Source organism: Protopterus annectens, chromosome 11.part0 (assembly GCF_019279795.1).
Source record: "Protopterus annectens isolate FY-2018-M chromosome 11.part0, PAN1.0, whole genome shotgun sequence".
NCBI lineage: Eukaryota > Metazoa > Chordata > Ceratodontiformes > Protopteridae > Protopterus > Protopterus annectens.
The window spans coordinates 1,334,621,521-1,334,633,947 of record NC_056745.1 but is presented as its reverse complement, the minus strand read 5'-3'; the positions used below and the strand labels follow the sequence as shown (position 1 = coordinate 1,334,633,947).

Here is a 12,427-nt window from a genome sequence, read left to right as displayed (position 1 = left end):
ACCCCTATACTCCTCCCTCATCAGACCCATGATTGAGTACAATGTCCCATTTGGTATGTACCTCACCCGGCATTTGCAACAGCTGGAGAGACCACAAAAGTACCTCACCGAGAGGATCAAGGGTTTCCAACATATGTCTTATTCTGCCAGACTAAAGAAACTTCAGCTCTATTCAGTAGTATACCGCCTGCTCAGAGGTGATCTCTGCCTGACGTACAAGGCCATGTCCAATCAGGACCTGATGGACATGCTCCACCTCAAAAAATCCAAATCCATCAGGACCACGAGAGCTAAAGACTTAAACCTCGGCACAAGTATGAATAGGACATGCTGGAGGGATAGATTCATAACCCAGAGGCTTCCCATGTTTTGGAACAAGATCCCAGTTCATATTAGGCAGACCCCCTCACTGACTCTCTTCAAGAGAAATCTTGATGAGTGGATGGGAGATCATAAGTTTACCCCAGGGGTCACATCTGTGTCACTGCCAGACAGGGGCACAGTAAACTAATTCTATTATATAAGGGGACCTTCATTGTGTCACTACTAGACAGAGGCACAGTATTCTAAATTTATTCTGTACATTTTTGTACCATTTCATGGGGTGGCAAAAGCCACATCACTATGGCTAGGCTTACACGATATAAAGGTATATATATATATATATATATATATATATATATATATATATATATATATATATATATGTGTTACACAGTGACTGTTAGCACTTTGGAGCAAACTTCCTGCTAGCATTAAATAAAACAGACCCATGTTCATACAGGAAGAAATCAGAATCCCCTACATTCAACCAATATAAACCCTGTTAGTAAATACCCTGTAACCCTTCATGCCTGTGCTTTATTAATTAGCATCTACACTGCCTTCACCTTGGCATGTCAGCACCTATGTGATCTCTTTGTTCTACCCCCACCATGCATGCCAGTGATCATTTCCTCCCCCAGCTAATAAGTTATATTTCTGCCATCTGTTCAGCTAGACCACTATCACAACTCTACTTCCATCACAATAGTGCAGCTCTTAGAACTGTTGACTCACAGTGTTTGGTTCACCAGTTCTTTTCCCAGTTCAAATACTTTCTGTGCAGAAATGTGTGTCCTCCCAGTGCATACAAGGGTTTTCAGTAGGGTCTTCATTTTCCTACCAGATTTCTTTATTCATTTATTTGTTCACTGGCTAGGAGAGCTGACCTGAAAAAAGCTCTTTAACCATAAGCAAGGCGAAAGGGGCAGCGATAAAGCATGTACAGCACCAGACTAAGTATATCGCTTACAAAACAAAGAAATCAAGCCTGATTAAGATATGTAAAACATTAGCAGCAGCAATCAAACAGCTGAAATAAATACAGAAAACATTAGTCTTTCTCTAACACTTAACAGCAATTAAACAGCAATAAAATGAGCAATGGGTATGCAAGACATTCCCTTCAGCCAAAGAGGTAAGCAGGGGGCTCAGCCTTAATCTTCTGCCTTAATAAAGTGAGTCTTCATTAGTTTTTATCCTGTCAAACGTGTTTGTTCCATTGACTACCACTGTACTATGAACTGTTGCTGACATTCAAAGAATGCTGTGTTTTGGTAGTTGCACTTTATTAGTTACCCATCTGCAGTAAATATTTTAACTTCTATTTACCTTTTTATACCTCTAGATTGGTTCCATTTGGTTGGTTTACTGCATGACATTGGAAAAATATTAAGTCTCTGGGGAGAGCCACAGGTAAGTTTCTTTTCCCTTATTGTGCTTATTTTCTGTATCAGTCCAGTCTTCAATCCCTCACATTTCCAATTTATTTTTCTGATCCGTGCCTTCCTTTATGTACACTCAGCCGAGTTTATTTTATCTGTTTCCTCAGCTAATGCATGAAATGTGTAATTTTTTAGAATCACCTGGCTTGAAACTTGTTTTGCTGATTTGTTTCCTGGGCCTACTCCCATTAGGGCTAGTGAAGGAAATGCAATCCAGGCATGATCTGCCCTACTTAAATTAATATATCTGTGGCATCTTTATTTTTTTATTTCTCCTATTCATTATTAATTGTTTTGCCCACTTGCTTCAAAACTTCTCAAGGCTTTGCCTGAAGTTTGCATCTGGTTGCAGAACACATTTGCTTTGTTTTAAAAACATAGGGTTGTACTCTCCCCACTACATTCTGAAGTTGTACTTATTCACCAAATTGCAGTACGTTTGAATACTGCCACCAGAATAAATCACAGCCTAGTTATGTAATGTAATTACATTTTGCACATTTCTGAATCATTCCAAAATTCATCTTCACCCACCTAAAACGACAGCTTCCAAAATTGTGCACCACAGCCCTTTTGGCTACAGTGTTACAACACAAGGTCTTATGTCGAAGAACTAAGACTCTTGCATTTTCTCACTTTGTTTATGCCATTCCTTTATAAAATAATGAGTGTCACTTTTGCTGCACCATTGTCGCTTAATATGCCTTCACTTATGATGATAGACTGCAGTCACTGTAGCTAGAATTGCCTATGTCTTTTAGCAATATTTGGCTCAAAGTCATCTATAAAACCAAAAGAAATGCATAAAGAAGGCTGGTGGTTTGTTAAATCTTCTCTTCAGTTGTAGATGGTGCTTATGGGGGGCGGGGTGATTGAGGTCATAGTCCCTGAAGGGTTCAGATATTTTTTTTTACGGGACTATACCAGAAAGAATAGAATTCTGGATGTGGTTCTATCCAATGTGGAAGGGCTCAGGAATGCCATTAGTCAGCAATGATTATTCCAGATTGTGGCTTAAAATGTGAGGGATGGTAAAAATATAAAGACAAAGTTGATGATGTAAAATTATACTGCATTGCTGAAGTCCAGGAGAGGGTCAACAATGATATAGGGTTCTAGGCACAAACTGAGGGAGACAACAAACTGTGAGAATGGGTGTGGGATGGAATATTCAGATACAAGATTTTGAGGGAAGAAACAAAAAGAAAGCGTGTATAACTACAAAGGAAAGTCAGCCTAGTGATTAGGACAAAAGATAGCAATACAAGAGATGGAGAAGAGCAGATGGGAAGGGAAAAAGACACAGCAGATAGAGACAAGTGGAGAGGCAACAAAAAAAGGTAAGGATGGCAATGTGCAACCTAAAAGGAGATGACAAAACTAGTCAAGGAGCAGAGGAAAGGTTCAAAGACTTTTTTAACACACACACACACACACACACACACACACATATATATATATATATATATATATATATATATATATATATATATATATATATATATATAAATAAATACAAAGGTACAATGAATAGTTAGACTTGGCTAGGCTGAGCAGATGTGGGAGGGGGATCACAGAAACTGGGAGAAAGCAGAAAGGTATTAAAGGAATACTTCACCTGAATCTTCCTGAAGAAAAGGGAAAGGAGGGCAGAGAAAGAGAACAATGATCAGTTACTAGGATACAGAGGAAGGAGGTGGAAAGGAAACTAATTGCCCTAACACAAGATATACATGGACTGGATGGGCTGTCCACAGGATCTTCAAGAACTTCACAAGTATCTTGGTAAAAAAATCAGCTTATGAAGATCTTCAGCAGATTGCTGACCAGTACAAAAGTGATTCCACTGGGAGACAGCAGCTGTGACACACCCATATAAGGTGGAAGAAGAAAACAGTCTGGGGGAGTAGAGGCCTGCTAGGTTAACAATTGTTGCAGCAAAGTCATGGAGAGAACCCTGAGTGAAATGCAGAATGCTTTCTCTAGGAAAACAACAAACATGAGGTCATGTCCCGAAGAATCTGGAAGCCAAACCTGATAAAGTTTTATGACTGGGATTACAGGAAATCTTGACAGAGGAGTACAGTTAGGATGATCACCTTGGACTTTACCAAGGCTTTTAACTTGATCACTCACAGATGACTACTTAAAAAAAAAATGCAGAAGTGTGGCTTGCACTCAGGATCAAGAACTGAATTTTCCCATGGTTGAGGGGTAGGATGCACATGATTTGGGATGAGACAGGCAATGTCACTAATATGGAAAGTGACTAGTGGAGTACTGCAGGTGGCATTTTTGGCTTCAATACTCTTCAGTGCATTTGTCTCAGACTTATCTGAGAGAGAACAGAAAGCAGGATCAGCCTCTTTGATAATAATGATAGGTGCATCATTAAAGGATTGGTGGAAAGGTCTAAGCAAGGATTTGGAAAGGCTGACAGTTATTAATAAGAGTTCAATATTCTTGTTAAAATTGTGAAAAGTGTAGAAAAGATGGGTTTAATGGAAAATAATAAGGTATTGCATGTAGGAGCAGTTAGCAGCAGCAGCTCGTTATTTATAAAGGAATTAAAACAGGTTTTCAAAAACATTTGCCTTTTTCTAATCATTAGATAATAACTTCTGCATGCTGGGAAAGTGAAGGCTGTCATCTCTAGCTTAACTAACAATGATTATTAGTCTCTCAGTTTATTGCTGCAGTCATAAAGTTTCTGTTTATTCAGGTATCTCCTCATGATGTCTTTGTTTCTCTGTATTGGCTTGTTCACTACCTGCTACATATGTTTTCATTTCCTGCATATTCTGCATATCTCCGTGGGTGTGGTTTACTGTTCCCGATGTTTCCTTTTTTGGTGTTTCCTGATCAGGTCAGGCTGAATGAATATTTCAAAGCTGGTTGTCTTGGTCACATCATTACTGTACCTCTATTAAAATCTCCTTTTCCCAAATACTGTATCTTACTCTTACAGCTGCTCATTCATTTAATATGTTCCCAGTTAGACATTTTCTTCCTCATGACACTTCTCCTTTTTGTTTATTTTTATTTTGATTGTTGTTCTGTATGTGAGTTTATTTCTGATTTTTGCAGCTTTCAAGTCTGCTGTTCTTTCAGCTCTGCTTCGTGCTGTGACCTTACTGTCAGTTTGTTCTGTTGTTCTTGCTGCTGTACAGTAAACTCTCAGTTAACCGGCACCCATGGGGATTAGTAGATGCCAGATAACTGTAGTTTTTGGTTGCTTGAGAGTTACTGTAAAAAAATAGGCCTGACTAATACTGTACCCTATACCATTTGTTTGATTTGGCTTGTTCTCAGGTTGGGGAAGGAGGGAGGGAATTTATTCCTATCTTCCTTTTTAAAACTCTAAAAAAAAAGTAAGGTATGTTTCTGCGGGGGGGAAACAGAAAGTGCAACACATGTAAATTGTACTGCATTTCTTTGATATTTTTTTTTTGCCGGTTACTTGAGTTCCAGTTAACTGAGAGTTTACTGTATTATACCTCCTGTTGTTGCATCCCTTTCCACATATCCCTATGTACTCTGTAGTAATCCGTTTACTAATTTTTTCTATTCTAAGACCATTCCCTGTTAATCAAGGCCTGCCTTCTTCGCCAATACGATCCTCAATCTTTGTGCTGTTTATGCCTCTCTTCTCCACTGCCTGCATGCATTTTCCCAATCTTATTATATTTTTAATGCTTGCTAAAGTTTATGCCTTCTTGTTATTTGGTCTTCTTCAGCTCTTTTCTTAGTTCCAATTATAAACAGAATATTTTTCTCTCCCTGTCCCTTAAAGGCAATCCTTGTAGCCTTGCTGCTGCATCAGCTCAGGGGCTGACTGTTTTCCTGATTTTGTGCTTTAAGGTTTTGAGGGATGAATTTTGTAAATTCCGCAAACTGGACTTAGCAACACCTTCACATCGTCCCTCCCTACCTTAACCAAAAGTGTGTTACAGAGAACTTTTCATGAGAACTGACTGACTACAGCATTTGATAGTAATCGTGAATGATTTGATGTGACTCAACTATGGTGGCATCTTCATACTGATGCTGTTTTACTGGTGCAGATATTTTAATCTAAACCTCACACTACAACTAAAACATTATTTATGTGCAATATACCATTGTTATTTATATAACTCTCTGCATAGCTCACTTTATACATCTCTATAAGCACTATGACAACTGTAAACTGTAAGTTTATGGCTTATATTGGTGGTGGGTACGTTTTTACATGTGTGCCTCTTTATTTATTTATAGTACTGTTTTTTATGTATCAACACAAGTCCATAAAAAGCAGTTACCACCAGTATGGAAAAGTATTTATTCATCACTAAAACAAGGCAGCAAATACAAAGATAAAAGCATTGAGTAAAATCCAAAAACAGTAAGCGCTTTTGGGTTACATGTGTGCCTCTTTATTTATTTATAGTACTGTTTTTTATGTATCCTTATATTTCTACTGAGTCTGTTCCTGTTGTTGTTATAGTATTTGTTTTTGGTTCTGCTGTAAAAATAACTTTCAATTTTTACTTTATTTATTTTTAGTATCTTATTTTTATTTTTAGTATTTAAGTTATTATTAATCTATCTTCCTCTGTAAACTGTCATTCTTATGATACATGCTTGAGAATTGAAATTTTGTGCAATGATAATGCACTTTTTCCTCTTTGTTGATCTGTATGACAATAAAGTTTACTTTGACTTTACAGCACTATCAGTGTGCACTTGTCTCCTTCCTGATTATATTCATTTTCCAGTTCTATCTTTCTCCCTACACCATCATCATCGTCAGTAGTCATGAGTTAGGTGTTATACTGGGTACAAGGCCAGCCAGCTCCTGCTTCCTTCAGTACTATGTGCCCATCCAGTGGGCCTTTTGTCTTAGTGTCACCCTGTTTGTGAGGGAATTGTAGTCAAACTACACAAAAAATTGTATCAAACCATCAAGAGTCTTGTTCACTGGAATGTTTCCTGCCTACAACCACCACAGCAATGAAGGTGTTTGTGAAAAACACTGGACCTACATAGTATTTTTCCATGTCTTTTCAGCAACCAGCTAACTGATAGCTGTCAACAACTGCCTAGTCAGTTCCTCAGCAACACACAATGTAGATGAACATGCTAATAGATGACTATGGTCTAATGAGCATGATAGATAAAACACAACAGTTTTATGTACTTTTTACTCTTATGTTCCAAGCTTTTATGTAACTAAGACATCTAAAGCTTGATAATGTATTCTTTTCAGATCTTAAAATATTTGAAAAAGCAATAAAACCCATATAAAAAAGTAACTACATAAAAATGGAATAATAATAAAAAAGCATTATTGTATATATAATTTCTAGACTCACATGTTCATGTATGTGCACACACACACACACACACTAAATTAACCATTCAGAAAATGTACAAGTCATGCAATAATTATTTATTTCTTTTTTTAAATCTTTATTAATCTTGTTACATACGTAACATATACACAATGGTCAAGGAAGATTCCAGATTTGCTTAATCAAATTAACATAAAATGCCATTCATGTCACTTTAATAACATTAAGACACAATGTCATCTTGTCATCTCTGTCTGGATAAATTCATTGCTACAATCCTGCAAAAACAATTTTATGTAGCAGGCTGGTCATGCAAAACTACTTCTATAAATCTTTAACTGTGTATTGAAAAACAGTATTATTTCCCATACATTATATCATATTCATATTCCCAACACAGAAAAGCAAAAACATTTTTCCTTGTTCATAATTATATCATCTGGATGTGTCTTATTCATGAATACTTTTAAATCACACGTTCTTCTGTGTCACTAGCTCTTCAGTTACCTACGGCTGCCAGTACTAACCCTTGATACATAAAATGGTATATCTGGTCTGCATTTCTTTCCCATAAATCCCCTCCTTAGCAGTAATTCTTAAAATGTACCAATGATTTTAACTCACTGCTATAATTTCAATGTTTCCTTCCAGCTACCCATCAGTACACAGATAGGCAAACATATCTGGCCTGTTGTCATAGGACAACATAACGACGGAGAATCCAAAACCTTGTCTCCCCAGCCTTCTCTCTGATATATCTCATCCTTCTCAGAGAGTTTCCATATTACTAGCTATTTCTAGTAACTTCCTCAGATGTAAGATGAGGTGGGCAATTAAGTCTAATTTGTGAATGTGATGGCATCTGGAGGTATGCATATTGGTTTGTGCTCTTCACAAGTGCCAACAAATGCACACAAATAAATAATAAACATATGAAAATGATCACATTAATGCGGCCTCTGTTATCCTCTTGTATGCTGGGTCCAGTGTAATTCACCTTCACAAAAACACAAATGCAGCTACAGCCAGTTGCAGTGCTTATTTATTTCTGCAAACATTGTGGGAACATGGAAGGAATACTGAGGATCAATACTACACAAATTATATTTTTCTGTCAAGGAGAAGGGAGTCCTTATTTCCTTCATGGTTACATAATTCTGAAGTCAATATTTCAGTCCTGGGTTCCCTTTTACAGTCACATGATCTATTTCTGAAGCTGTAGCTCCCATCTCATGTTGGAGATCAGTTTTTCATTATTTACACAGTTGCTCTTTTGAATGTCCTTTCATGAAGTCCATTAGTGTAAGATAATCGTGTTCTTAAAGTATTTCTAGGGATACATTCATGTGTCCTTGGTGTAACATGAAAAGTTAGAGTCAAAACTTGTAAGCCATAACTGTGCATTCATATATTCTAGTTTTGCTTTTTAAGATTCAAAAAATATTTGCTTATCTCTATGTAGGACTACTTTCTTGTCATGTAAGATACCTTCCCAACTGATTGGCTTATTCCCATAGTAGAGGCCTTATTGAGGAAGGGGGAAGGAGGCAGACAAAATTGTAGCTTCCTGATCCTAATCCACCATTCCATCCAGGAATCATTCTATTAGGTGGAGGAGGAGGGAGCAGCTCAGTAACAATACAATATGAAAGACAATGTGACCTTTTCCTTGTACCAAAGTGCAGACTCCTTTTTGAACAGGTGAGTAACACAGATTTCTCACGTCTTACAATCCTAGCATATCAAAGTTATCAGCATTTATCCCTGGTACAGCTTACCGATGGGTATATGCAGGGGCTTGTTTGTTGCTGGGTCTGAGTACTAACTTTAATGGGTTGGATATAAGTCCACAATACTGATAATCTTCTCTCTGTTGGATAGTAAGAGTAGCCAAGATGTTTCAATCTCACCCCAACATTGTGTCATTACTAACGGGGTGGCAGTACTGCTTCCTACACAGACTGGCCATTTCTGATTATGTCATAAAAACACTCTTCATCCTTTGAGACTTCCCTCGGCGGTCTTCCTTAATGGTATTTCTCCTTGCTTCATAATTATTCTTGCATGGACGGACTGCTCATGCATGTAACTTGGTGGGGAGCCAGGCCAAAAAATGAAATGCTGAAATATAAAGATTGCGTTTCAGACATGATGATGTCTGAGGTTGTGCAAGTCTTAAGGCTCAAATTACTGAGCTTTAAATATGTCATTATTCATCACTGTTTAATTGTAGAAGTTATTCTTTCCCTGGATAATAGATTCTATTGTATTATTTTAATAATTTTTCTTTGCTTTGCAGTGGAGTGTTGTGGGAGATACTTTCCCTGTGGGCTGTAAATTTCAAAAATCAATTGTCTTCCGAGAGTCTACCTTCACAGACAATCCTGATGAAACTGACCCTGTTTACAGGTGTGTGTGTATCCTCTTAGAAGTGATTTATTATTTGGGGTAAAAGAAAGCCTATGATTGTTGTCCCACTTTGACTTGCAAATTGTTTCTGGTAATAAAGGCAGAGCCTACAGGACATTCATTACCACAACCCTGACATTTAATGTGTGTGTGTGTGTGTGTGTGTGTGTGTGTGTGTGTGTGTATGTGTGTGTGTGTGTGCGTGCGTGCATGCGTGTGTGTGTGTGTGTGTGTGTGTGTGTGTAAAACCTCTGCACTTTTTAAGCAGTATTCCTGTATTGCACTCTTTACACATGTAGACTCTTAGTCTTCCAGTTACCTAGTGCAGTAGCTGTGGCAGAGTCAGCATCATAATGCAGGGTAAAATTTAGCTTAAAAACTACAGATGATATCCTTTCAGTTTTTAACATGACACTTAAAGGTGGCTACCACTGGGAGAGAGGTTGTTTAACCCCCTAGGATACTAATGGCTGTGGTTGTGGTTTTGTTTCCAGTGGTTGGAAGTGTGTGCATTTGGTATACTGTGCAGAAGTCCAAGAGACCCAAGGGTGTTGCAGCAGAGGACAGAGGACATCAAGTTATATTCTTCTACAACAAGAATTTATTAAATTGAAAAATATATTAACCAGTGTGCTTCTTTGATAAGAGGCCTGTTTTTCTTACATTTTCTTTTGCTGCGAGATTGGTTCTGTACTGCAGAGGGATACAGCACTGACTACAACCAAGATAAAGGTTGAAGTAGCATTCAGACACTGGAGGAGTTCATGAAGGGAAGGGGAAGACTGAAGACACTATACCAGTTCTCATTCTTCAGGTGGGTAAGAGACAGGGGACGCATTGAGGTGATACACAACTATTGTGTTGCTAGTAATGACACTGGAGATCACAGCTGTGCACACCAGGTTGGCATGTGTGTGGGACCACAGTGAGGAGACCAGCCACAATGTAGGTGGGCATAGCCTCATAATTTCCCATTGTACACTCCAGGAGTGTGAAACCACCATATAAGCATTTCATCACAGAGGTGGAGCTATTTGCCTCACAGTGACCCTTGTAAGCTCACACAAAGAGACTGGAACTAGCATATCAGGGTATTAGAGCCCTAAGAAAGAAGTTCCTGTCTGTAGATCAGTGTATGTGTATGTTAAGAAGCTATCCAAGGGCTTGCACATGTATATAAATACTGAGCACATGCGAGCCTGACTGTGATTTTGTAGTACACTGTTGAGATGTAAGCATGTATGTCTGTAAGGTCTGTCTGTTAATCAGTTCATTTATATTTTCTGATGCTGCTATCCATCCTTTTGTGTTTTTATGTAATAAAGCATCTAAACAAAATACCCCATCTGCTTGTCTTCTATGTTAAAGAGGGACGAGCAACCTGGTGTCAGAATGGAATCCAGATTCTTCAGTTCGAGTTTGAGAGGCATCCTGTTGTCATTGGAGGAATATACAGCAGTGAATCATCCCTAGTGCATGCATAATTCGCAAAACAGGTGAAAAAACGAATTTCAGATGTTAAAACTTGCTCAGAACTATTTCTTATTCACAAAATATGAAACGAGGCATACAGAACTCTCTAAATGATATTTGCATAAACAAATAAAAGAAGAAGAAATAACCGCATTTTCACTAAGCACATATTTTTCATATTAATTAAAGATATCTGAGTTATCAGAAGTGTATAACATGTTTGCATGTTTGTGTACTATTACAGTAAATTTATTTCCCAAAATACAGCCATTTCAGAGTATATTCCACAAAGTACAGTATTTCGAAGAGTTTTATTGTGCATTTGAATGTTATTACAAGCTGCTATGTATGCTTGTTCGTACATAATTACAAGGGCCATATTTTCAGTGTGTTTGTGCATACGTTATGGGCATGGCAGACAGATTTTGAAAACCCAGAGCACTTGTGTTTGACAATAATATTGTAGGAAACTGGAGAGTGCTTGAGCAAGAATATGACATTTTTATACAGGCTACATTTTCTGATAAAGATGACTGTACAAAGGCATTTATTCTGTTTAATTTAGCTTAGTCAGAAGCCATTGAAAGGGAGCGTTCATTTGTGTATGCACCTGCTATCTAAGCAGGAGAGGGGAAAACCATCATATTGTACTGGCTGAGTCAAGGGAGGACTCTGAGTGCTTAAAATGAAAATTTAGAGAAATGTGTAACCCCAAGACAAATGTTACAATGGAAAGGCACTTATTTTATAGAAGGGATCAAAAGCCTGGTGAAACTTTTGCAGCATAAATAACTGGCTTAAGGAATAAGGTTAAACATGTAGATTTTGGTGATTTAAGGGATGAGTTGATAAAGGACAGACGTGTGTGGTATTAAAGATGATGCTGTAAGAAAGAGTTTGCTTTGTAACAGTGATTTAACTTTGAATAAGGCCATTGAGATTTGTCAGATATATGAGCTTACAAAAAAACACACAAATATGCTTACAAATGAGAATAGCTCTAGAAGGCACAGTGATAAAGCTCATGTTAATAGTATGCAGCACATGGTTAAAAGAAGCAGACCCAAGCACATGGCAGCAACTGTAGCCTATGCAGCACTCACTGGTAAACCCCAGAACTTTCTAGCAAGTTCCAGAGTTCACACAGTCTCAGTGAAGCATAAGAGTGAGTCAGCAAACTCAAAGCATGGGCCCCAACCTAGTTTCATTGCCAACCATCATAATTGTGGTGGAAGTCATGAATTTAAAAGGGAAGAATGCTTAGCTTTTGGTCAGCAATGCTACAAATACAATACATGGAATCAGAGGTAAGAGGTTTTGTGAATCACAAGGCCCACATTTTTTTATTAAAAGGGTACATTTAAAGAAACGAGTTGATCAATTAGAAAGCTGCAACCCTACTTGTTATGTTGATGGTGTGTCAGTGCTTTATGAAACAGTTAATGT

At 37.8% G+C, this 12,427-nt stretch overlaps 1 protein-coding gene across 1 annotated transcript in view; it reads left to right on the top strand.

Annotated features, from left to right (window-relative positions):
* Positions 1-12,427, top strand: part of MIOX (myo-inositol oxygenase) — a 197,777-nt gene that overhangs the window by 134,893 nt on the left and 50,457 nt on the right. The window contains exons 5-6 of the mRNA XM_044087313.1: positions 1,670-1,737; positions 9,399-9,508. Of these exons, the coding sequence (XP_043943248.1) occupies positions 1,670-1,737; positions 9,399-9,508 (178 nt within the window). The remainder of the gene's footprint in view (positions 1-1,669; positions 1,738-9,398; positions 9,509-12,427) is intronic.